This window comes from Cibotium barometz, chromosome 54 (genome assembly GCF_041138505.1).
Source record: "Cibotium barometz isolate CiBa-2024 chromosome 54, ASM4113850v1, whole genome shotgun sequence".
Lineage (NCBI taxonomy): Eukaryota > Viridiplantae > Streptophyta > Polypodiopsida > Cyatheales > Cibotiaceae > Cibotium > Cibotium barometz.
Genome location: NC_141099.1, coordinates 31,638,154 through 31,664,204, shown reverse-complemented (window position 1 = coordinate 31,664,204; position 26,051 = coordinate 31,638,154). Strand labels below are relative to the sequence as shown.

Here is a 26,051-nt window from a genome sequence, read left to right as displayed (position 1 = left end):
TTCGAACACAACACGTGTTGAATAATAACTCCATGAGAGAGAGAGAGAGAGAGAGAGAGAGAGGAGGGTAAATACAGCCTCTAGCACACAAGCGAACAACCAAGCAAAAATTGCTACATGGCTTTCGAAAGAGTCCACTCCCTAATGGATCTTAGCTTGATTGGAAAAAAAAGTAAGAAGTAAACAACGAACAATAAAAACAATGTTAGTGAAGCAAACAAAATCATTGTAAGTTGAGACAAGCCTTCTCACGAGATTACAACATGACAAGAGTGAGGAACAAAACCTCTACAATGTGTTTCAAGAGATTGCAGTATTTTTGTGACATAACAATGCATTCTTCAATCTTTCAAGAATTTGAAGCTAGAAGAGCCAAGCCTAGGATGAGTGAAACCTTTTGATCCCACTCAACTTAGTCCAATTTATGTGCACTCTCCATTTTACAAGTGCCAAGGATATTGTCCTCACTCAAAACAAGAATTGTTGGATTACTCTCGAAGTACCTAGACTCAAAGACCAAGACCATATGGAAGAGATCTTCAAATAAGACTACATTAACATGGCTCTGGGAAACTAGAATATATAGCTAACGAAAATACAAGTGATAATCTGAATTCATTTGACACGTTAGGTGAACAAGAAATGTACAATGATTGGACATCTTCTGTCCATGCACTGTTATTGAACACCCTCAGAGCTATGGGACAGAAGAAGTTCTTGAGTGACCAAGAAATCCAGGTCTGGTTAACGCACTTGCAAAGAAGTTTCTGCTTCCAGACAAGTTTTTTGTTGCCATTACAAACCACAAAGAGCCTCTAGGCAACCCCTTTAAGGTCATCTCCCTCTCGAGCACCAGGCCATGAAAGGATTTGCCAGCTCTTTTGGTCAAGATTTTTCACTGCATATTTTGTCTAATGTGTCCTTTCTATACTAAATAACAAAGAATTTTCTCACTGTTTACATCATGGCTTGAGCTAGCATCCAGAGTGAACTATCCATCCACACAAATCAGATAGAAGACTATTGGAATTCAATATAAAAGCATAATCATAACCATAATCCTTTCTTTTTGAAGACTTAAGGAATTCACAATAAAAGTGTAGCCATAATCCTATTTTGGAGATAAAAGAAAAGGATACAATTTTGAAAGAGAAAAGAAGATATTTAGTCCATTAACAACATGCAGAAACTTATTAAAGTCAAGAAATTTAAGAGAGCCTAGCATGCAGTGTATATTCTATTATTAGTCAAGACCATCTCTACCAATGAGTTAGTTAAGCATTGAAACTTAAGTTGAAGAAACAAATCCATAACTACAGGATTGAAACTAAAAAACATTGGTTTTACATCTGACCTGCCTTTGTACAAAATACCTGATAAAAAAACCACAAAAAAAACATCCAAGCCTCCAATTCCACCTTATTTTCCCTATTCTCCAGAAGTTATCTTCTCACTAAACTCCCACAAAGTCTTTGCCAGTTTTGGGTCGCTTGCATAGCCACTAGGCTTTGACTCGTTGCAATTGGTAAAAAACTTACCACTAACACCTTTGACAAAAGGATGCAGGGCCAAAAAGCATTGTGTTGCAGCACCCTAAGTCAATATCAAGAAGCTGCACAAGTAAGAACTCTCTCTCTCTCTCTCTCTCTCTCTCATATGTTAAAGAAAACAAGCTCAAGTAATGTAGAGCATAGAAAAAAGCTCTTAGCTAGTTATTTTTTAAAGCAATTGTAAAACAAGAAAGCATGTTTTAGATTTTTATTTTTTATTTTATTTTTTTGAGTAAAGCAATTTGCTTTTTTGTAAACATGTATATAAGGCAATTGAGTCAAGCATAATAACCAAGTCGAGATTCAGGCTTCATCAAGTTTTAAATGTAATTCCACCAATCCGTGTGGAATGCTACAATGCTAATCAATACACTTAAATAAATACACCAAGACTTAATGGAAAACATGCTCAATACAAGATGTAATTTGCTGAATTGACAAGAGACGCACAATAAGCCGGAATGGTAGACCCCTCCCTCAAATAGTGTATATTCATCTTGGGAGAATCAAGTACATAGTGTCATGGGCATTTCTGACCAAATTTCCATACCAATGTATATGAATACAATATTGCAAACAATATGGTTGTCAGTGTAGATCTACAACTCACACTACCCTCTCACGTGCCCATGTTCCCTACCGTCTACTTATTGTTCCACCAACACATGGTAGCAACAATCTGTAAGAGAGCACGTAGGACAAGAGAACATTACACAGGTTATGTGAACATGGAGTCCTCCTCCTCCCTCCTACTACTTTTTTTTTCCGAGAAAAGATCCTTTCATTAGTTATATAAAAACGCCCATAGGGCTACAAAAGATCCTCTCCTGCTCATAAGAAAAACAGAGCAGTGAACAAAGCAAGGCAACCCGGGAGACTCTCCCTAGGTGCTGCAAAATACAAGCATCAGTACAAAGAACTGAGGGGCTAAATCATACAATAGGAGGGGGGAAAAGCCAAACAGGTGGCCTGTAATGCCAACAGGGGGATCCCGCGTGTAGGGTATAGAAGGGGCCGCTGCGCTAGGTGGTGTGAAAGGCCTGGCGCCGCAAGATCGCCTCATCCGAGTCGCCCCGGATGCGGTCATACTGTCCTCGCAGGGTGTGGATCAACTCCTGTCAAATCCGCCGTACAGTCTCTGTTGGAGGCTCCAGTCTCCCCTCAAAGGCCCTGAAACACCGGGCCCTCCAGGTGAACCAGATGGTGAGGCTGCTGAGGAGCTCCCATCGTAAATCCCTCTCCTGTGTCCAGCTGGCGGACGAGAAATCCGGTGACGGAACAAGGCGAGGCTGGCCCCTAATGAATCTGATGGCCTGACTGTCCTGCTCCATCTCATAACCCATAGCAGGCCCTGACAAAGTCGACCAAGCAGCGGCACCCCACGTAAATATACCCTCTGGAGAGAGGGGGGCCAGAATACGCAGCATCCGCAGCCAAATCTGCTGCGCCTGAGGGCAATCCCATAGGCAATGTCTCTGTGTCTCCATAGGGTGGCCGCATCGGACGCAGGCCGCCGGAAGACCGTTGAAAACAAGCCAGGTGCCAACTACTGAGCCCCTGTGGGGAGCGACCAGCACTGGAAAGTCGAGATCCTGCGGGCCTGTCGACTAGCCCAAACCCGGGCCCAAAAATCCTCCAGGAACTCCTGTGAGAGTCCTTGTAGCTGCCAGTGCCCCGCTGTAGCTGGAGAGACCATCCTCCTCGCCGTCAAAATATGCCACCAGTATACTGGAAAAAGGTGATCTCTGTGCCCTCAAGGGATGCATAAGGATCATGCCACTCGTACTCCCCAGGGTCCCACTGTAGCCGGGCCAAGGGGCGCGCTGCATATGCCCATATGCGCCAATCCGGGAGCACATCTGCAGGGTCTGGGTCAATATGCCACTTCCGAGAAGCGGTGGCCACTACCCGTATCCTCTGAAAGGTGCACTCTGCAACCAACGGCGACTCCACCTCCACTCTCTGAAGTCTGCCCTCATCCTGAATCTCATAGTAGAGGCATCTGCCATCCTCAGTGCAAGCTCTGACAGCAATCAGGATCTCCAACTGTGTAAAGGCTTCCATCCACCGTGGGGCCACTGGCTCGATAGGCCAGAACCACTCCTCTGTGAGTGCCTCCTGAATATCATCCCTCATAATCAACCCCCCTCTGAAGTGACTCAACCTCTCCACCTGGATCTCCTCTGGGCGACTGCAGAAGGCCTGCCAGTCTCCAAAACTACGTGCTGGGCCTGCCGCCAAAGGTCCCCAGGCTAGACGAGGCCAAGAACCCAGCATATGACCCTGCTCTGTGCGAACCGCTGGGCTCCAGATGAGCGGCTGTCTGGCCCGCTCCTCCCTCCTACTACTTGCTTTCATAATTGGACATTAAAGCCTACCAATTGCAAGTAGAGTTGATGACAGCAAAAGTCTTCACGATAGAAGTGAAATCTTCAATCTATCGCAATCCTTTACGACAAAAGTCTTCAAGAGGATGAAAAGAACCCTTGGAAAGCTTCCCCTATCGTTCAACTTGAGAAAGGAAGGCTGAAATTAGGTTTTTCAGCCAAAAGACCAAAAATTACAACAAATATAAGAGCTGTTTTGCTGAATTTCAGACAGTGGGAGCGTGTAGGAGAGTGAACACCAGCAAGCTTGGATATGGAGTTGGGAACGAGAGTGGCAGAAAATACAGCCAAAGAGGCTCATGAAGAGGGACACCTACTTCTAGAGAGGGAGGGAAGACAGAGATGATGAGATGTCCACCTCAGCACATGAAGTCGCATGGCCTTCTTAGCTAGCTCATGGTTGTTGGGCTTGCCATCTACCGGTGTGGGTTCGAGTCCCGCTACAGCTTGCTCGCGCTTTTGTACACACATTGAGTTGAGCCCTTGTGGTGGCTTGTGGCTTGATTCGTTACCCGTGGCGCTGCTGCGACTCTTGTGGGCGGTTTCCACATGAATCCAACGGGCTTGGCCAGGCCCTAGCGGACATCCGCACGGCCGTTTTGGTGTTTTGTTTACAAAAATATATTTTTGCATATTTCAAAAAATTCAAGAGACTCACCAAACTTCGACAGCCATAAAAAGGCAGAAAGTACATTATTGTACTTCGAAAGCATTAAAAAGAAAAAGCACTTCAAGGGAAGAAGTAAAAAGCCTTTCATAAGGTGATTCACAAAGGAGGGAGAATGAGAAATCAACACAAAGTGATTTGTTTTTGGAAGTCTTGTTGCTTTTTCAGAAATCAATCCTCGATGCACCCCTCTCATCCACCTATAAACTTCTTCTTTAAATCTCACTTCTATTACCCTCTATGTTGGCACTTTATCCTCATCATCATGGCAAAGGTACAAATTAACACCATTGAAAAGCTTGAAAAGAACAACTATCAAGCTTGGAGTTTCAAAATCAAAATATTCCTTTAATCTTATGATCTTTGGGATATACTTACTAGAGTCGATGCAATGCCAAACATGCCACTAGAACTACCAGAAGGCAGTAGGAGAGAAGCTGAAGAAAGAGATGATCAAATTCATGAGACTCAACAAAGTTTACGAAGAGAGTATGAAATACATGTCAAAGCATGGCAATTAAAGGTGATGAGTATTATTGCTCAGACAGGAGTCAAACAATAATTCCATACATCAAACATTGTGAATCGGCTATTGATATGTGGGATACACTCTCAATTATGTTTAAAAGTGTGTCAAAGTCTCGCAAGATACAACTCAAAGGAGAGTTGCATACGATTGAGAAGAAGAACTTGTCAGTGTTTGACTATGTTGCAAAGATCACAAATATATGCGATCAATTGGCCATGATTGGTGAGCCAATTGAAGACGAAGAAATGGTAGAGACATGCATTATTAGAGGTCTTGGAAGAGACTTCAAGATATTCAGAACATCTATCTTATCTCGAGATAGGTTGTCAAACTTTGAGAAACTTGTGCAAAGATGATTCTTGAAGAACAAATACTTGAGAGAAGCTCATCAAAAGCTAGAGGAAGAGGTCGAGGATGAGGACGTCAAGGCCAAAGAGGTGGCAACTTCGGAAGAGGCAAAGGTAACAATAGCCGTGAGGACTCCACAAATAATGGGAGTCAAAGGAACACGAGGTGGAAGACGATCCTCACATCCAGGAGGTTATAATGGCGAAAGATAACATTAAAGATGCTTGCAATTATTGTGGCAAGATAGACCATTGGGCTCGAGATTGTTTTTCGAAGAAAAGAGACATTAGCTATGGCACTTTGAAGCAAGGGAATTATGCCTCGACAAAAGGAGAGAGAAAAGAAGAAGACAAATATAACTTGTTTACTATGCGTCATCAATCAATGGTGAAGTCTTTGGAAAAAGGCAAATGGTACATAGATTCAACATGTACAAATCACATGAGTGAAGAGAAGACTTGTTTACATCAAAGCAAGAAGTCACTAAGAAGACCAGTGTATCCACTGGAGATGATACACCACGTCCTGCAACTTGCATTGGAGTAAATCCCAAAGGAGGAGTTCAACATTTAAGCAATGTTCTTTATGTTTGAGGCATTACAAAGAATTTGGTGTCACTTGGATAGATTGTGGAGCAAATATGCAAGTAACAATGAATCCAGATGGGTGTTTTGTGCAAGACTAAAGCACACTTAAGGTTCGAGCAAGAGGTGAAAAGGTTGGAAGAATGTTTATTTTGTATGGGATGCCTACATCAAAGACATGTACATATACAAGAATGTCATGTGCAAGAATTGCCATGGACATTCTCAGAAGATGATCCAGAAGGGGCAGCCAGAAAAAGAGCATTTAAAACCAGAAGTTGGAGCATAAGATGCAGAAGTGGCTAGTGTGGACTTGGAGAAGAACCAAAAGACCTTTCGGCTGCAAGACAAGACTGTCGGCTGCAAGGAAGACAGGCGCATCAGCGTTTTTGATATATGGTCCAGTCGGCCAGCACTCCAAGGGGCCCAAGAGGCCTATAAATAGGCATATGTGCTCATTGTGTTAAATCATTCAATTCCTTTGAGTTGGGTGCTTAGAGTAGGAAAAATTTTGGTGTATTCCACCTTTTATGTAAGTCAGCCTATGGCTGTAGATTAGGGTACCTTTTTGTACCATAACAATATACTGAATTTCCAGCATATCTCTCTCTCTCTCTACTCTCCCTTCTGTCTTCGTTTTTGCATCAGCATGTTCTTTTTTTTTTCCGAAAAAAAGATCCTTTCATTAGATATAAAAAACGCCCTGCTGGGCTACAAAGATTCTCTCCTGCTCGTAAGTAGGCAGAGCAGAGATCCAATCAAGGCAGCTAGGGAGACTCTCCCTAGATGCAAAAAAGTACAATATCAGTACAAAAAACTGAGAGGCTATATCATACGATAGGAGGGGGGGAAATCCAAACAGGTGGCCTGTAGTGCCAGCGGGGGGTACCCGTGTGTAGGGTATAGAAGGGGCCGCTGCGCCAAGTAGTGTGAAAGGCCTGGCGCCGCAAGATCGCCGCATCCGAGTCGCCCCGGATGCGGTCATACTGTCCTCGCAGGGTGTGAATCAACTCCTGCCAAATCCCCCGAACAATCTCTGCTAGTGGTTCCAGTCTCCCCTCAAAGGCCCTGAAACACCGGGCTCTCCAGGTGAACCAGATGGTGAGGCTGCTGAGGAGCTCCCATCGTAAATCCCTCTCCTGTGTCCAGCCAGCGGACGAAAAATCTGGTGAAGGAACAAGGCGAGGCTGGCCCCTAATGAATCTGATGGCCTGGCTGCCCTGCTCCGTCTCGTATCCCAGAGCAGGCCCTGACGAAGTCGACCAAGCAGTGGCACCCCACGTATACATGCCCTCTGGAGAGAGGGGGGCCAAAATGCGCAACATCCTCAACCAAATCTGTTGCGCCTGTGGACAGTCCCATAGGCAGTGTCTCTGTGTCTCCCATGGGTGGCTGCATCGGACGCAGGCTACCGGAAGACCACTGTAGACAAGCCAAGTGCCAACTGCAGAGCCCCTGTGGGCAACCAGCCACTGGAAAGTCGAGATCCTTCGTGCCTGTCGACTAGCCCAGAGCCTGGTCCAGAAATCCTCCAGGAACTCCTGTGAGAGTCCCTGTAGCCGCCAATGCTCCGATGCAGCTGGAGAGACCATCCTCCTCGCAGTCAAAATATGCCTCCCCAACCGAACAGTGTACTGGAAAAAGGTGATCTCTGTGGCCTTGAGGGACGCATAAGGATCATGCCACTCGTACTCGCCAGGGTCCCACTGGAGCCGGGCCAAGGGGCGTGCAGCATATGCCCATAAGCGCCAATCAGAGTCCACATCTGCAGGGTCTGGATCAATATGCCACTTCCGGGCAGCGACGGCCACTACCCGTATCCTCTGAAAGATGCACTCTGCAACCAAAGGCGACTCCGCCTCCACTCTCTGAAGTCTGCCCTCATCTTGGATCTCATAGTAGAGGCATCTACCATCCTCAGTGCAAGCTCTGACAGCAATCAAGATCTCCAACTGTGTAAAGGCTCCCATCCACCGTGGGGCCGCTGGCTCGAAAGACATGAACCACTCCTCAATGAGTGCCTCCTGAATGTCATCCCTCATAATCAGCCCCCCCCTCTGAAGTGACTCGGCCTCTCCACCTGGATCTCCTCTGGGAGATTGCAGAAGGCCTGCTAGTCTCCAAAACTGCGTGCTGGGCCTGCCGCCAATGGTCCCCAGGGTAGACGAGGCCGAGAACCCAACATATGACCCTGCTCTGTGCGTACCGCGGGGCTCCAGATGAGCGATTGTCTGGCCCGCTCCTCATCACAAGTAGGAGGTCTCTGAGAAAGCCCCGGTCTCAGCAGCTCCCAAGCTCGCAGGATGCTCAAGGCAAATCTGTCCTCCCATCCTCTACTGAGGCCTGCCCCCCTCATCTCTATGAAGATCCATCGTATCTCTGGTGCCCAAGTGCCCCCTGCTGGGGGAGCCCTAGCCTGCAATCGCTGAAAAAGAAGCTCCTTCCAAGGCTCAGCGCCTGGAAGCAGCCCCCGAACAATAAGCTTCCCCAATAAGGCTCTACTCTGATCAACTGGATCTATAATGCCCAAGCCTCCCTGGGCCAGCGAAAGAGTAATAACTGCCCAAGCAACCTTAGCCCAGGTTGGCTGACCATCCCGCCCAGACCAAAGGAAGATCCTGGTCAGCCTCTGTACCTGGCTGATGCAAGAGCTCGAGAAGATCCAACAAGACGTGATGTACCACATGGTCGCTAAAAGCACCTGATTTGTCACCACCACCCTCCCAGCCAAGGATAGCCGAGCTGTACTCCAATACAAAAGCTTCTTCCAAATGCTCAGAAGAAGCGGGGCGATCTGCTGCTCAGGTGACAAATCAAGTCCAATCTCGCAACCCGAATACCGCACTGCTGTGCCAGGAGGAATCCATCTAAAACCCGCGTCTGGGCTCCATGCCGGAGCGGGAGCGCTACTGATCCAAAAGGCCATTGTCTTGCGCCAATTGATCAATGCTCCCGAAGCTGCACCAAAAACCTGTAGCGACTGCTCTGCCCTCTGAAGATTGGCCTCCTGGCCATGCAAAAACAATCCCGTGTCATCGCAGCAAACTCAGAATCGAGCAGGTCCTCACCCCGGACTGGGAGCTGGAGTCCTCTCAAACCAACCTCCTCTGCTGTCAGATACATGCTCATAGCCTCAGCAAAGAAGAGAAAAAGAAAAGGGGCGAGAGGGCACCCTTGACGGACTGATCTGGTCAACTCAAAACTCGGCCCCCGTCCTCCTGCCATCAGCACCTGGCTACGAGCTGTGGAATATAGAGCCACCACTCCTCGAATCCAAACTGGCTCAAAACCCAGGTGAAGCATAGTGCCCTCTAAGAAACCCCAATCAACTCTATCGTATGCCTTCTCAAAATCGAGAAACATCACAACCAGGTCCTCACCGAGAAATCTAGCTTGGGCCGTCACCTCCTAGAAGGTGAAAATGTTGTCAAGGATACTGCGCTCCTTGACGAATCCTGTCTGGGTAGCATGAATCAGCTCCCCAAGGAAGAGCTGGATCCTCAAACTCAAGACCTTTGCCAGGACCTTGTAGACAGTATTGAGGATCGTAATAGGTCTCCAATGCCGAATATCATCTGACACGCCCTCCCCCTTGGGGATAAGAAAGATCAAGCCCTCGGAAAAGGGCTGTGGCATCACCCCAGTGTCCAAAACATACTGAAAGCCCCTACGAAGGCCTGGCCCCAAAAGGTCCCAATAGCGCATAAAAAAGGCAGGCGTCAATCCGTCCTCCCCAGGGCAGCTATGGCGCGGAAGGACCCTCAAAGCCTCAACAAGCTCATCCTCTGAAAGAGGCTCACCCAGAACTGTGCGCATACGATCTGTGACCCTCCTCTGCACATGGGCCCACACAGTCTGTCTGCAAGCATCACGTGCCTCCGTGGCTGGCTCCGCTGAAAGCAGGTCTCTATAGAACTCAGTGGCAATGGCTCTAATCTCCCCGGGCTCAGTGGCTAAAGATCTGGAGCATGGCGGGGTCCAGTAATCTCAAAGAACTCCCCAGTCACTCTATCCGCAAGCTGCGTCCACTGAGAGGCTTGGCGATGATAGTAGAACTCATGTCTCTGCTCCTCTGCCTCTCTAACCTCCTGGCGTGCTTGGCTCAGCTAGGACGCCACCCACTCACATGTAGGCTGCTGCTCCTGAAGGCGCTGGAGCGAAGCAAGGGTACGTCTCAAGCGACGCTCCCGCTCTCGAGTCTCTCCCAGCCGTGTCAAGGCTACAATGTGCAAAAAAGAGCTGAGCTCGATGAGTCCCTGCGCACACTGGCCTGCTGCATCCAGGTCAAAGCTCTGGCTATCATGCTATATCCTCTCAATGTCCTCAGAAAGACTGGGATCTGTAAGTATCCTCTCTGGGATCCTCAACTGCAAGCTGGTCTCCCGTGTCCTCTCCTCAAATGTCAAAATAACTGGCGCATGGTCTGAAAAAGAGGTGCCAGCGAGAATGCCAACGGAGCCCCCACGCTCCCCGAACCTGTCGCCCACATAGAAGCGATCAATCCATGATAGATTAGTCCCTCCCTGCCGGCGATCCGACCGAGAGAAACTAAGACTGTCCTGAGAGCGGGAGAAAGCCTCATGCTGCCATGCATCAGTGATCCACAGTGTCATGCAAAAACGCTCCCAAGCTGCAAGCTCCGTGCCATGCACTGTGACATGACTGCCTCCCACTCTATCGGCCAGGTCCTCAAGCATGTTGAAATCTCCCCCGACACACCAATGTGCGACCTCGGGCAATGCATCTGTAACAAGGGTCCAGAACTCTGCTCTGGCACTAGCATGGTTGGGCGCATAGACATTGAGCACGCCAAAGAGCTCATCGTGCATCCTCAGAATAACATACTGTGCTCTACCAGGCACAATGACCCCGCAATCCACAATGGCCTGCCCGCCATACATCCGCAATGACCATACATACTCCTCCCTGCCCACCCAAGGGGCCAAATCCTGCAGACCAAAATGTGTCCCATCTACCAGGCATCACCGAACCGTACCTCCGAATCCTGCTCTCACTCAAATGGTGTTCCTACATCATCAGAATATCAATACTGCCCCCAACCAGGCATCTCTGAAGCTCCTGCCTCAAGCAACCACAATAACGTACAAAGTGTGCGCCGCCAAGGCCCTGTACATTCCACGAGAAAATCCGCATGGATGACCTGCTAAGGTGGAGGCTGTCTCAGCCATACGGTGGGCCTTCGCAAGCGGCTTGGATGGAGAATAGTCCCCATCCGAGCGGCTACGAATCTGCCCACCCGGTGTGCTGCAAGAATCTCGGATCAGGCGCCAGTGGCTGTCCCATGGCGACTGCCTCCCGCTCGGAGAGAGCAACCTCGTGTATGCATACATAACCAGGGTCACGTGCTAGGTCTGCCACTATGCGAACCACCAAATGTCGAATCCCTGAGGCATCCGCACTCCCGGTATCAAAGAAATGAGCCAGCTCCCAGAGTCGGCCTATCACGTCTGTCATCTCCAGATCGCTCACATGGTGAGAAAACTCAACTGCCTGAGTCTTCAAAATGCTAAGAGCGAGATCCAGAGTCCACTCCCGATCGCCAGTGCCACAGAGAGGGAAGGAGAAGGCCACCGCTGAATCAAGTGCCTCCTCCCCTCGGGCCGGAGGTATCACCACATGAACTCTGATGGGCGCTGGCTGGCTCATGGGGACCCTCCGCTCCAAAAAGCCGTGTGAAGGAGTAGTCAAAAGCCTCCGAGTGCTGTCTAGTGTCAAGGCTACTCAGCCGACTGCAGATAGAGGATATCCGTGAAGCCCGAATCGGCATAGCAGGTCTCCTCTGCGATGCACGAGCAAGGTCGGTGCTCAGTGCCCGCCGGACTGCAGGTGAGCGCCAGGGTACTGCCAGGGCCTCCCGGGGAGCTGAGGCGAGCGGAGGGGGAGGAGGGGGGGGAGAAGGGGGTGGGGAAGGAGCCGCTGACAAAACGGGGGCGAAAACGGGAGGAGGCGAAGGTGGAAGCGAGGCGGGAGGGGGGGACGGGGGGGTGGGGGGTGGCGGCGAAGGAGGGGGTGCTGGCATCTCCTGATCCTCCGTCTGCGCTGGGGTCTCCTCCTGGAGGGGAGCAAAGATGTTCCTCACTGGAACCCAGTGATGCTGAGACTGTGACTGCTGCTGCATCGGTCTCTGGGCATGCTGCTGTGGCTGTCTCCCTCTACGGCGCCCCTGTCCAGGCTGCCAATCCGAGGTCTCTATGGGCTGAGCAAGTGTCCCAGAGGCTGGCTGTCGAGCCGCATCTGTGGGCGGGCCATCGATGTCCCAATCTAAGAGATGGGTTCTCCCATAATCTTTACCTCTAAAAATATCCCAACTAGTAGACATTCTGACATAGGCACTTTGCCAACTCTTGGTATCTGCTCAATTCCAAATGTAATGACGCGAACAAAATTTCCATCGAAGTCGGGCCAAAAATAGCAACTCTCCTAAATTTTAGGAGTGTGGTCCTTTGTATTCTAGGATAATCCCCCATTCCCAAAGCTTGTACTTTCCAAATATTTAGACATCTTGGAATCCACCAGACCCCTTTCATACTGGGAAATGTCGAGGCTGGTGACAAGTTATTTGGACTTGCCTCCGTTCATCTTCATTTCTTCATTTTGAGTGAGAGCCAAAGCCCGGTCATATGTGTTGGGTGCAAAGTTATGAACTATGAACTAAATGTTAGGATCCAATCCACAAATGAACTGATCCATCTTATTAGCCTGCTCAAATAACCCTAACTACTGTGCTAAAGTGAGAACCTTTCCAAAAAACTGAAGCATGGGTGACCTGTTCTGTTTGAGTTCATAGAACTCATCTACCACGTTAGTCAAATACTGGGGAGGGAGAAATCTGGCCTTTTAGGTCATGGACAAAGGTATCCCAACAAAAAGCTACGACACCTGTGGTCTAGTCTGTATGTAAACTAGACCAATGTTGCCACCAAGTGACTGCCTCATCCATAAGGTGGGGAGCCACTACATGGACTTTATCTTGAGGATATGTTAGCTTTACCTAAGGAAAATATGCATTAAACTAATGAATAAATTAATTGACAGATAAATGATCACACTTACCATCATACTTACTAAAATTTGATTGAGCTCGAATAACAATCGTTGATGTCGCGGGAGTCTGGTTGGTGGCACCTATGGATAGAAAAACTAAAGAGAAGGTGTGCTGAAATTGCAGATACATGGCCTCCTTTCCCCGCTTGTGTTCAAGTAACATTCGCTCTCGATCGAGCTCTCGTTGGTACTACCAAGCTGCGAGTTCAACCTGACGACGGTCTTCTTCAAGCCTGCGTTGGACTTCCTCATAGTCCCACCTGTCTGCTTTTTCTTGTTGTTTTCTTGCTTCTACTTCAACTTTTTCTTCTCATCCTCTCGTGTTTGCTGTTCCATCTGAAAGAAGAGGGAGATGAAGTCGGGGATAGCTGATGGAGTGGGTTTTGCTACGGCTTGCCTCCAAGAGTTATACGCTCCATGTGAAGTTAGTTTTGTCCTCGAAGTACAGCTATGGTATCTCCTGTTGGTGGAAGAGCATGATCTCCTTCGAGGGAGATGCCTTACCGCCGTGTGTACTTTTCTCTAAAGACATTTTACTGAAGTCAGTGGTTGTGCCAGAGCGAAGTATGACCATCCAAGGATGCTCTCACGCTAGGATGCGCTGTGTGTGGACAACCTGAATCTGATACCAATGTAACATACAGCAAAATTATGCGTAGATATAAAATCCTGTCACACAAAGTCCCACACTGCCTTCTTAATCTTGAGTTTCGCACGAGTCTAGCAATCCAATTTATCACTTCACACTCTAAGAGAAGAGAGAGAGTGGTAGAGATCTGTACACCTTATTGGTGTCCCAAATTACCCACCAAAGGACCCCCCCTATTGCTAGGAGTATTTGCCTTATTACTTTCAAGAGAATGACTGACTTTGGACTGTAGATATTACTTTCAAGAGAATGACTGACTTTGGACTGTAGATAAGCCAAACGCAAGACCTTTGGAAGACAAAGAGACAGGCTGAACTGTACACGGCTGTAAAAGCACCAATGATATCCAATCTCAAGGCCAATGCACTCTTCCAAGGGACTGTAGAAAGGCTGCAAAATATGACTGAGAGATGGACTATTTTGGGATTGTTCTAGGCTGTGAATATGCAAGATAAATAAATGAATATGCTGCGTTTACCTTCACCCAGGAGGATGGAGCTAACGATTATGAATGCGTATGCTGAAATACCCTTTAGGCTAAGAAACGCAACAGCTGAAGCGCTTCTTCATTGGGCTGGTTGATGACGCATTTTATGCTGACGTATGCTTCTATGCTCCAAGTGATAATGATCCAAGGGACTGAATGCTGAATCGATTATGCTTGAATGCTGATGTGGAATGACGAGATGCAGACAATGCTATTTATATGAGCTTATGGTGCTGGTCGGCTGGCTACAGAGCTGGCCGACTGTAGCATTAAATGCTACATAACTTCCTCATGAGCTAATTGCTGAAATAATATGATAAAAATGCTAAAATAATGCTAATGAATATGGTAAAAACATACTAATAATGCTGAATAATATTGTAAGGCTTCTGCAATGGTTTACATGCATATGGGGATGAATGCTATGCAAACACATACCATGATTTGATGCAAACCCTTAGGCTTCTACTGACTCTACATGCATGAATGATTCTCATCATGTGGGTTAAGACACTTGACTGACTGAATGACACTCTAAGACTGAGGAATGACCTACGTAGCTCGTGCCTGACATATGCTAGACTAAGGATTACAATGGAGCCACGGCATACGACATTTTCATATCCTAAAGGGTCCTACTGCTGTAAAATGATGTACTAATGATGAGTCATCTTGTCACCAATGCAGAGTGCATGTGACACCAGTTGGTCCCACTAAGACCTCGGATGTAACGTACTCATAAGTACGTATTTTTGGATCCATTTGACTCCACGATTTTTAGCATCTATATTTAATGTTGAAAAGTAGAAAATACTAGAGGACATAAAAGATTAAGTTTGGTTTGGTCACAAATTTAGTAATTTAGATATATCAATTCTGGGACTTTTTTATGCATGGTTTGTAGTGTCATTTGTAAGCAATTTCTATTCTTTACTTAACCATGTTAGATAATGTATAAGAGGGTCATAGTGAGTAGTTTAGCCTAAAGGAAACTCATATGGAAGTTTACATAGTAAATATAACTGCAACGAGCATCCGAAACGAGACCCAGACACCAAATTGATCCTTAATTTTCAGTAACGGCCTCGCATGAGGATGTAGATAACTTTGTTTGTCAGAGAGACGTACTAAAGAAAGTAAGTTCATCACAAGACGAACAAAGTCCGTGTTCAGATAATTGGGAGATTCCGCATGGGATGGCTGGTATTCGCGAAACGAATCCGGCACCACTTTCCAGTGTTTATAAAAATAAAAATTTTAAAAAAAACGTATCTTCTCTAATTTGGTTCGAGTTTATGTTTTTAGAAGGGATTTCTATCTTTAACGATTTCGTGCATGATAATCTACTAATTCTCGTAGGCTTTTTTTTTTTTGGGACTTCTTCCAAAGCCTTGAGGATTTCTATGCAGGATAGAGCGAGAGAGAGATTTTGAGATTCGGACCGGCCGTCCTTAGACGAGGAATGCCAGACAGAGAACATGATTTATGTCCTCTGGGAGCCATTTGGTAGAACCCAGAGTGGACGAGATTTACTAGAGGCATACCCGAGATAGCCACAACGTCTAGCATGGTGGTTGGGAGGACGGGCATCGAAGAAAGGCCCTCTTGGCTAGATTTTTTTTGTGATTCTCTCTCTCATTTTAAGATTTTGTATTGACAAATATTATTGTTACTTTGGATTTATAAACGATTATTGTTTATTGAAAATCTCTTTGTTTTCTAAAGTATGATGTGATATTTTTGTAAGTTTTGAGAAATTTTATGCTAGATCATGGAACAAAATATGGATACGTTTCATCGAAGAGCCCCTCCCTACACCCTCCCTCTCTGGTGGATCATTCCCAGTCTCTTCCATCTCCCTCTTCCCCATTCCCCTCCGCCTCCTCCCCTCCCCTCCCCTCCCCTTTGACTCTTCCCGTAGTAGTCCCCCATGTCCCGTCTATCAGAATATGCAGCGGAAATGATAACCAAACTTGGGTAGACAAGAGCAAGTAGACTGCAGAAAATAATCAGCACAAGAAACACAGAGAGATAGGTGTGTAAACTCTTCTCTATACACAAGATCCCGAAAAACTGAATGAGGAAGTGGTGGGGGCTGAGGGGCAATATATACAACTCCATGAGGGCAGTCGGCCAGCTACAGATAGTGCCCACAACTGAGAAAAAACCCCACGACTGATAAAACAGCAGTCGGCCAGCAGCCTGATGCCCACGACTGGTGCAAGAGCAGTCGGCCAGCAGCCCAGATGCCCACGCCTGAAGAAAGTCCAGTCGGCCAGCATTGGGGTGCTCCTGGCATCACCTGGCAGCCCTCCCACCACTAGGAAAAAATGGGAAAAATAGGAAAAAAATACGGAGAGTGTGGAAAAATGATATACGGGCGGGCACACCCACAACAGAGGCCCTGGTGTATACAAATAGACAGGAGATGACTTCTAACACCCCCTCTCAGCTCCTGGCTGTGAAACCAACCCCAGGGAGCTGGAGTGCCGCCTGAGCGTAGCCTGAGGTAGAGACTTCGTGAAGAGGTCCGCCGCATTGTCCTCTGTCGAACAATAAAGTAGCAAGATGTCACCCGCCAAGATCTTCTCACGTACAAAGTGATACTGTATCTCTATATGCTTGGTCCGGGCATGGAAAACCGGGTTCCGAGCAATAGCTATACAACTCTGGTTATCACACTGGATGACTGTGGGCTCCCTCTGTGGAAACCCAATCTCGCCTAGCAGCCTCCGCAGCCATACAACCTCACAAGCAGCCCGATACTCTGCCTCTGTCGAAGAAAGGGCAATAGTTGGCTGCTTCTTGCTGCTCCAAGAAACTGCTCCTGAGCCGAGGGTAAAAGTGTATCCTGAAGTAGATCTCCTCGTGTCTGGATCTCCTCCCCAATCTGAGTCACTCCAACCTTGGAGCTTGACTCCATTCCCTCCTGTGTAAAAGAGTCCCAGATTCTTCGTACTCTGCAAATACCGCAAGATCCGCAATCCTGCGTCCCAATGAGTCTTCAATGGCGTCTGCATAAAAGAGCTCAACAGCCCCACGGAGAAGCTCAAGTCCAATCTGGTGTTCAGCAACCAGATCAATGAACCAACCAACTTCCGGTACTTCGAGGCATCAACTGGCTCACAAGGATCTGTAACGGTTAACTTTGTGTTCGGGTCCATCGGCGAAGTAATAGGCTTGCAGTTCTCCATCCCAAAGGCCTCAAGCAACTCATGAACATACCGCTGCTGAGAGACGAAAAACCCCCTCTGGGTCTGCCAAATCTCCAATCCCAAGAAGAAGTGGAGTAAGCCTAAATCAGTCATCTCAAACTCCTTTGACAAGGCAGCCTTCGTCACTCCGATGTGCTCCACATGACCGCCGGTGAGAATGAGATCATCCACATAAAGGATGATAAGTGTGACCATGCCGCGTTCCCGAAAGAGATACAGGTTCGAATCTGCAACCGATCTCTGGAATCCAGTCCGATTAAAGAAGGAATCAATCTTCTGATTCCAAGCCCTGGGAGCCTGCTTAAGACCATACAAGGCCTTACGTAACCTGTAAACCATCCCTTCCGATCCTGGAACAATAAAGCCTGGAGGCTACTCAACATACACCTCCTCCTGCAAGTCACCATTAAGGAACGCAGATTTTACATCCATCTGGTACACAGGCCACCTCTGAGAAGAAGCAAGGGCAAGAACGGTCCGAATCGTGGTCATCCGCGCTGTCGGTGCAAAGGTATCCTCGTAGTCGATGCCTGGCCGCCGCTGAGCATAACCTTTAGCCACGAGCCTGGCTTTGTGTTTGTCCACCGACCCATCAGCCGCGTACTTGGTCTTAAAGACCCATTTGACACCAATGACTGACCGCTTCGACGGCCTCGGTACCAACTCCCAAGTGTTGTTCTTCTCGATGGCATCAAGTTCCACCTGCATGGCTTCCCTCCAAGTATCCTGTGAAAGGGCTTCCTTTATGGAAATGGGCTCTTTATCCCGCATGATACGAGACATCAGAGCATAGTTCACCTGAAGAAGCTCCGCCGTGTTGCTTTTATCTCGGACTCGATGTGATCTTCGAGGGCCGTCCTCTGTGGTCCACTCGGAGAGTAGCTCCGTGACACCTGACTCCCGAAGGGTGTCTAACAACCACCTAGGTACTCGAACAGATCGTGGAGCCTCCTGTGGTCGCGGGACTCAATGTGATCTTCGAGGGCCGTCCTCTGTGGTCCACTCGGAGGGTAGCTCCGTGACACCTGACTCCCGAAGGGTGTCTAACAACCACCTAGGTACTCGAACAGATCGTGGAGCCTCCTGTGGTCGCGGGGGCTCAACTCCAGCTGTGGGCTCAATCTCCTGTGATGACTGAGGTGGATCAACTGGAGTGGTAGACTGGGAATCATCATCAGACTCCTCTGGATCTCCAAGAAGTGGCGGCTCCTCGACAGTAGATGCTGGAACATGCTCGTCAAAGACCACATCCCGGCTGACAACAATCTCGTTCCTCTCTGGATCATACAACCTGTATCCCTTGGAAAGAGAGTTATACCCCACAAATACCAGCTTGCGGGACTTGGAGTCAAGCTTCCCCCTCTGCTTCTTCGGAATATGTACATACGCGTCACTCCCAAAGACACGAAAGTGCGAGACATCGGGTTTCCTGCCAAAATATGCCTCAAATGGAGTCATATGGGGTACAGAAGTCGTCGGAGAGCGGTTAATGGTATGGACAGCTGTTGCCACAGCCTCACCCCAAAGTGGACGAGGAAGATTACGATGCTCCAGCATGGTCCTCGCCATCTCCACCACAGTCCTGTTCTTACGTTCAACAACTCCGTTCTCCGAAGGCGATCCAGTATTGGCCAATTCCCTCTTGATGCCATGATCTGCACAAAACCGGAAAAATACAGTCGAGGAGAATTCACCTCCTTTGTCAGCCCTGAGAGTCTTGACCTGAAATCCAGACTCTTTCTCCACCATCACGTGCCAATCCTTGAACCGAGCAAAAGCCTGGTCCTTCTGGGAAAGAAAGTAGACCCACGTGAATCTGGTACAATCATCAACAAGCAGCATGAAGTAGAGAGATCCTCCCAAGGATGGTATCTGCTGTGGTCCACACAAGTCAGTGGGAATCAACTCCAATGGTTTCGAAGCCCGCCTGGAAGCCTGCTTCGAAAAGGATTCCCTGTGCTGCTTACCACGTATGCAAGAACTGCAGCGTCCTTGCCTATTACCAACATCTGGCAAGCCAACCACCATCTGGTCCCGGAAGGCGCGCCGCAAAGCATCCACATTTAAGTGGCCAAAACGAAAGTGCCACAAATCTCCGACCTAAGAACCTGTCAATGAGGAGAGTGCAGAGAGCTTGTAGATGCCATTCTCCACACCGCCTTCCCAAACAACTTTGCCTGTCTCACGGTCCCTTAGAGCAACTGAATGCTCCTCAAATTCCACCCGAAAGCCAGTCTTGCATACCTCATGCACTAACAAAAGATGAAAGCCCAGAGCAGGGACATAAAGAACACGGGAAGCATGCTTGCCCCCCTTGCCGTCGGGAATAATCTCCATCCGGCCCTCACTATGAATCGGAATAGTGGAGTTATCGCCAATAAAGATACGACCTGACTGCCGTTTCAGATCCAGAAAGAAGTCATGTGCCTGGAAGCACCATTGTCGAGAATCCATTCCCGGGTATCCTTCGCGGTGAAGCCAACTGCCTCCTCGCTCGAAGATGATGAAGCATCGGAGTCCACCATCTCTAAGTGCACAAATGCCGGAGTCTTCGCAGCTGAGGCTGAGGAATCAGCACTCTTCCCTGTCCGCTTAGGGCACTTCCTCCAGTAGTGGCCTTTCTCGCCACAATCATTACAAGATCTTTCGGCCTTCAGCTTCTCTCGTTCTGGATCAGGCTTCTTCTCAGAAGACTTCTCTGGTGAAGCCTTCCCTTTGCCCTTGTTGGTATTACGGCCTTTCGACCGTTGGCCAGTTAAGGCCTCCGAACCTCCGCCGTGAGGAGGGTTCGTGAAATGTTCCTCCTGGTCCAAGACCATTGGCACAAGCTCCTCCCAAGTAATGGTGCTGAGCCTGCCACTCGTGATTAACGAGGAATAGAAAGCGGAATACTGACCAGGCAAGTGGGAAAGTAACGTGATGGCCATATCTTCGGATGATATCTCTTTCCCAGCTTGAAGGACTTCCTGCTGAAGGGCCTGCAGCTTGTTAATGTGTTCCCGCATCGTCGAGGACTTTGCAGGGTTCATAACCCGCATCTGCACTTCCAAGGATATCCGCTTCATGGGTGACACCCTGTTATACAAAGAAGCCAAGTGCTCCCATATGCCTCTCGCCAGCGTCGTGTGCTTCACATGGTTGATCACCTATGGTGTGCAATTGAGGAAAAAAAACGACCGGACCCTGGCGTTGACACGGTCCCACATGTGTGCCTGTGCCTCTCGGTCCTTCCTCGTCGATAATAACTCCCCTTCCTCAGCTTCCGGCCGTGGCACCCCTATGATAATAAAATCAGCAAGGTCATATGACTCCAGAACTGACTCCATCATGACCTTCCAGATGCCATAATTGGACCCGTCCAACTGACGATCCACTGGGAACGTGGGGAGAGTCGGAATCTTCACGTGCTTCTCAGCCATCTCTAGTGAATCTGCCATCTCTAGTAAATCTGCCATCTCGGAGAGTAACCTGAAAGGGTGGGTGGGTGGGAAAAATCTGAAAATCTGAAAATATGCAAGTGGCTGTCCAGCCCCTTTGCCCGCCTTCCTCTTGCACCTTCTCTTTCCGTTCAGCCCGAAACAGTCCACCGATCAGCAACCTGTTGCTCCCCCTCTTGCTCAGAAAAAACGCCCAAGATCTCCTAGAGCCTAGGGCTCTGATACCATGTCAAGATATGCAGCGGAAATGATAACCAAACTTGGATAGACAAGAGCAAGTAGACTGCAGAAAATAATCAGCACAAGAAACACAGAGAGATAGGTGTGTAAACTCTTCTCTATACACAAGATCCCGAAAAACTGAATGAGGAAGTGGTGGGGGCTGAGGGGCAATATATACAACTCCATGAGGGCAGTCGGCCAGCTACAGATAGTGCCCACAACTGAGAAAAAACCCCACGACTGATAAAACAGCAGTCGGCCAGCAACCTGATGCCCACGACTGGTGCAAGAGCAGTCGGCCAGTAGCCCAGATGCCCACGCCTGAAGAAAGTCCAGTCAGCCAGCATTGGGGTGCTCCTGGCATCACCTGGCAGCCCTCCCACCACTAGGAAAAATAGGAAAAAAATACGGGGAGTGTGGAAAAATGATATACGGGCGGGCACACCCACAACAGAGGCCCTGGTGTATACAAATAGACAGGAGATGACTTCTAACACCGTCTTCTTCTTCTAAGCCCATACTCCCAAGCATTCCCGCCGCCACCTCTCCCAAGCATTCCCGCCGCCCTCTAGCTGCACCTAATCCGGACCAGAGGCAGCCAGCGAGTTCCATCCGCTAATTGATTCATTGCTTTTTAGAGCCAGAAGAGATGACCGCCACCTCCCCAATGAGGGCTCTCTCCCACTAGAGTCGCCGGGTATCCCCCTCTTGTAGATATCTACATCGCGACAGATGGATTTCAGAGTATGCTTACTCTCAAGCTCAGATAGAGTGGTAACACATGGAGGACAGAATCCACGCCCACCTCGCAAGCCTTCGTCCCAGGATTGACTGTGACTACTCCCGTCGAAACCCACACCAAAGATTCTTCGAGTGGAGGACAATTCCGATAGTCACTGGCAACATTACGCATATGTTGTTTAATAGTGTCATGACGTACTCACATAACAATTGTCACTTTTTCACTCTTGTATAGACATAAGTATAAGAGTAATTGGGGCTTGTAGGCAGTATTCAATCTCAAAAGACAACATAGTCTCTCTCTCTCACTCATGTCCTCGGTCCATGAGGAGGATCACACATTATGAGTTTGGACACATATGTGTACTATATTGTAAACCTGCGGCCTACATAGTTTGGTGGCCCTCTATTTTCTTTCAGTGGTTAGTTTCTTTATTTTTCATGTTGTCGACATCCAATTTACTCATGGATCACATGTAACATCTTTTGACCTTGCAGATCTTTCGTAGATGTTAATAAATCTTTCTTTCTCTCTCTACCCAAAAGTAAAAGTCCATGAGATTAGCATCATAATTTCACGAGACATTTCTACAACAACTCACAAAGAGAGTAGGTCAAAAACAACCACAACTTTTGAAAAAGGAAGATTAACCTGAGGGATGGTCTTCCAAAAATACTTAGTGAAGGGATGTAGCTTAGCTGCAAAATATAACAAATGGTATATCAAATATTGTAGTGCCACCCACACCTATTCAAATTTCACGACATAGTCATTATAGCAAAAGTATGTTCAAAATAATGCCATTAGAAAGTCTTAAACAAAAGCTAAAATAAATGGATCAATTTAAAGATGCACATGATAATAATATCAAATATTACAATGCCCAGTATGTGAAATATTCTTGTTTATCGTTTTTTCTTTGAGACTGACTTGCTCTTCTTTAGGAGTTGATTAAAAAAATTTCCTTTTCCCATAAATTCATCCTTCTTTAGTTTGAAATAAAAACCTTCCCTTGTAGCCCGCTACAAAACTTGAGGAGGTCAAAATTACAATACTAAAGAAACTTGGGAAGTGGGAGCCTCTCCCATGGCTGAAAACGAAGGACACCCCCATACAATGTTTACAAAATGCTGGCTTTATATAGCCACGTCTATCGGTCATCCCGGAGATTGCACCCTACAGCTGCCTATGTTTCCTATCTTCTAGAATTTCCAGTATGTTACGTTGATGATTTCGCATGTTCAGGGATGCCTTCGCTCCCAAAGCAACATTGTTACACGAGCTTGAACAGCACGTAGGCATGCATTGGTAGTTTAACACACATCGTTCAACAGGCCAGATCTAAGTTATCATCATTGTATATATTCATGATTAATTTTGCAATTAATACATTCAGTAGATTAGGTGATCTCCCTCCTCTCTACTCTCTTCATTAAGTTTGTAACACAATCACAAGAAACATTTCGAGGTTCTTCAGATTCAAGATTTTTGAGGTTTCGTCTACTACATTTTTAGTTAACTTGAAGATCAGAAGAAAGATTAGACAAGTTAGAAAAGAGAAGGAAGACAAGAGGGACAACAGAATTGAAGAGGAAGAGCTTAAAGACAATAAGGGAGGAAAAAGAAGAAAGAAGGAGAATGGAACTGCAAAAAAGGAAAAGGAAAAGAAACATGTCAAGGTGAAGGTGAGGAGGAAGAGCAAGAAGAAGAGAATAAGAAGATGAGGAAAAGATAGGGACAAGGAGGTGAGGAGAACTTGTGGCAGCTGGCTGCACCAAAGTAGAAGGAAAAGAACAGGGAAGTAGAAGGTCATACAAGGACCAGTACAAGAAAATGACCCATTAGCAGTAAAAATAGCAACTGGAATCAAAAGCAAGCATGCAAGATAAAAGAGAGAAGAAAAAAACTTTGCCCAAAGTTTGGCAAAACAAACTTTCACCGAGAGTTTTGCCCATGTACCAAAACGTTTCGAAGGTCTTGCATTTTTTGAAGAGTATTGCACTAGAATTCTAGGCTAATGTTCACTCCCTTGAGCATAGAAAGGTAGCCAATGCTCAATACCTTAAGCATAAAAAGGTCATCTATTCAAGGAGGTCACCAGAATTAGGGGCATTTTGAAGTAAGCACATTGAATTATAAGGGGAGGGAATTTGGAGAGGTAGCAAAGAGGAAATCAATACAGCTTAGCTTTGTCATTGCTTAATCAGTGTGACTTCTAATCAATCAAAATGCAAATAAATATCAACAATGTAACATTAGCTTCACCAACATCTTGTCAACTGGCAGCAAGCATACAAATAAAGGTTGACTCACTTATGATTTGAGTGTGCCTCTGAAGCTTGGTCAAGATGGCACCAGGATGAAGAGCATTCACAGTGATGCAGACCCCTTCTTCCTACAAGTAACATAGGTGGAGTTTAAGATTGCCAATGCTAGGATTAAAAATGACAATGAATAAATTGCCTGTTCACAAGACATTATTGATTACCCTCAATCAAATTGGCACGTACACATGTACGACTCACATGTGTGTTACTCGCACAGCACATGTAGTACCCATACACATGCTACTTATGATGCATCTACATTTTGTGAATCTCCATAATACATTCAGTCTCCACATAGATTGCCTTTCAGAGTACCTGAAGTTTCTTTGCAAGCTCCTTTGCATGCAAAACATTTGCAAGCTTTGATTGACCGTAGGCTAAGAATGCCACATAGCTGCAAAATTATACCATGGATATAATAATCAAAGGATATAGGGCCTTGAAGAAAGCACTCACAAATGAAAGCTTCAACATAAAGCTACTAGGGAGAGCCTGGGCAGACCCTGATTTTTCATTAAGCTTGTCGAAGCAAATACCCCCACGATATGATAATCTATGTGCGTCAGATGAGACGATCACAATTCTGCCTTCGATGCCACTCTCCTGGGCAGTCCGTTTCATGTTATCTAAGACAAGATTTGTGAGAAGAAAATGACCTGCATGGAAGATGGCAATCATATCAAAAATAAATACTGCTTCAAGCAACTTTAGCGGCAGGCAGCATGCCATACCGATGTGATTGGTGGCAAACTGCAGCTCGATGCCATCAGTGGAAAGCTGATATGGGCATGCCATGACTCCTGCATTATTGCTGTACAAAAAACTTTCTGTGAGCCATTTAGTGCAAGTCAAGCATATGAAGATAGTAGCCAGAGTAAGAGCACAATTATGCAAGCTCCATACTTACATTAAGATGTTGAGAGGTAGATGCAAGGATTTGAACTCGCTTGCAAATTTTCGTACGGATGCCATGGAGCTGAGGTCAAGCTGCAGCACATGCAAGGATGCATTGCTGGCCTCTTGAAGAATGCTCTCCTTCACTGCCTCACCAGATGAAACCGTCCTAACGGCCATCACGACCTGTACGCCGCGCATGGCCAGCACGCGAGCCGTCTCTGCTCCCACACCACTACTTGCTCCTAGAGAAGGAGAACACCATTAAGAAAAATGAATATCTGCATGTAAATATCTGCTACAGTGTAATGGAAATCTGCAACAAAGATCAAGTAATCTCCATCTCCATTCTGCAGATCTTCTGCGTTTCTACAGTGAAAAGCTCTCTCTCTCTCTCTCTCTCTCTCTCTCTCACACACACACACGTTGCTCATGTTGCTGACCTGTGACAATGGCTGTGAGGTTGGAAGCGTCGATGCCATGGGTAACCTCCTCGGCTGTGGAAGATGACGAGAAGCCCGAAGAAGGGCGGGAAGGAGATGATCGCCCCAGAAGCCACGCCATAGCCACGGTAACCCGCGTACGAGTGTGTCAAAATGGTACAATACATACATGCCACGTCAGGTCCCTCGTAACACACTACCCACCCCCTAGACTGGGGTTTAATTTCATGGATCTTCTTTAATATTTCTTCTTCGGGAAAGGTGCCACGTGGTAGCCTCCCCTATTTCCATCTGCCGCGCTGCTTGGGTGGTTTTCCAAAAAAGTGTTTGAAAAAAGGCATGTGAATTTATTATAAATATATATTTAACATGTAATAAATATATATTTATTTGTATATAAAAATTTGTGTATATATATATCTCTTTGTGGGCATATACATATTTAACATAGATAGATATGTAGTTATGGGTAGTACGTAAATAAAAAACTTTTTATATCAATGTA

At 47.0% G+C, this 26,051-nt stretch overlaps 1 protein-coding gene across 2 annotated transcripts; it reads right to left on the bottom strand.

The window, feature by feature from the left end:
• Nucleotides 1–1,224: 1,224 nt before the first annotated feature.
• Nucleotides 1,225–25,755, bottom strand: LOC147608047 (short-chain dehydrogenase TIC 32, chloroplastic-like). Of its 2 annotated transcripts, XM_086789600.1 has the most exons (8): nt 25,547–25,755; nt 25,117–25,348; nt 24,941–25,020; nt 24,712–24,865; nt 24,525–24,603; nt 24,196–24,277; nt 22,534–22,580; nt 1,225–1,593 (listed from the first exon to the last, which is right to left on the bottom strand). In XM_086789600.1, the coding sequence occupies exons 1-8, from the start codon at nt 25,665–25,667 to the stop codon at nt 1,429–1,431; spliced, it is 960 nt and encodes a 319-aa protein (XP_086645726.1). In that variant the 5' UTR covers nt 25,668–25,755; the 3' UTR covers nt 1,225–1,428. The 2 variants fall into 2 exon arrangements, with proteins under 2 accessions (XP_086645726.1, XP_086645727.1); XM_086789601.1 differs by lacking the exon at nt 22,534–22,580 and having other exon boundaries at nt 1,294–1,593.
• Between the last annotated feature and the right edge of the window lie 296 nt (nt 25,756–26,051).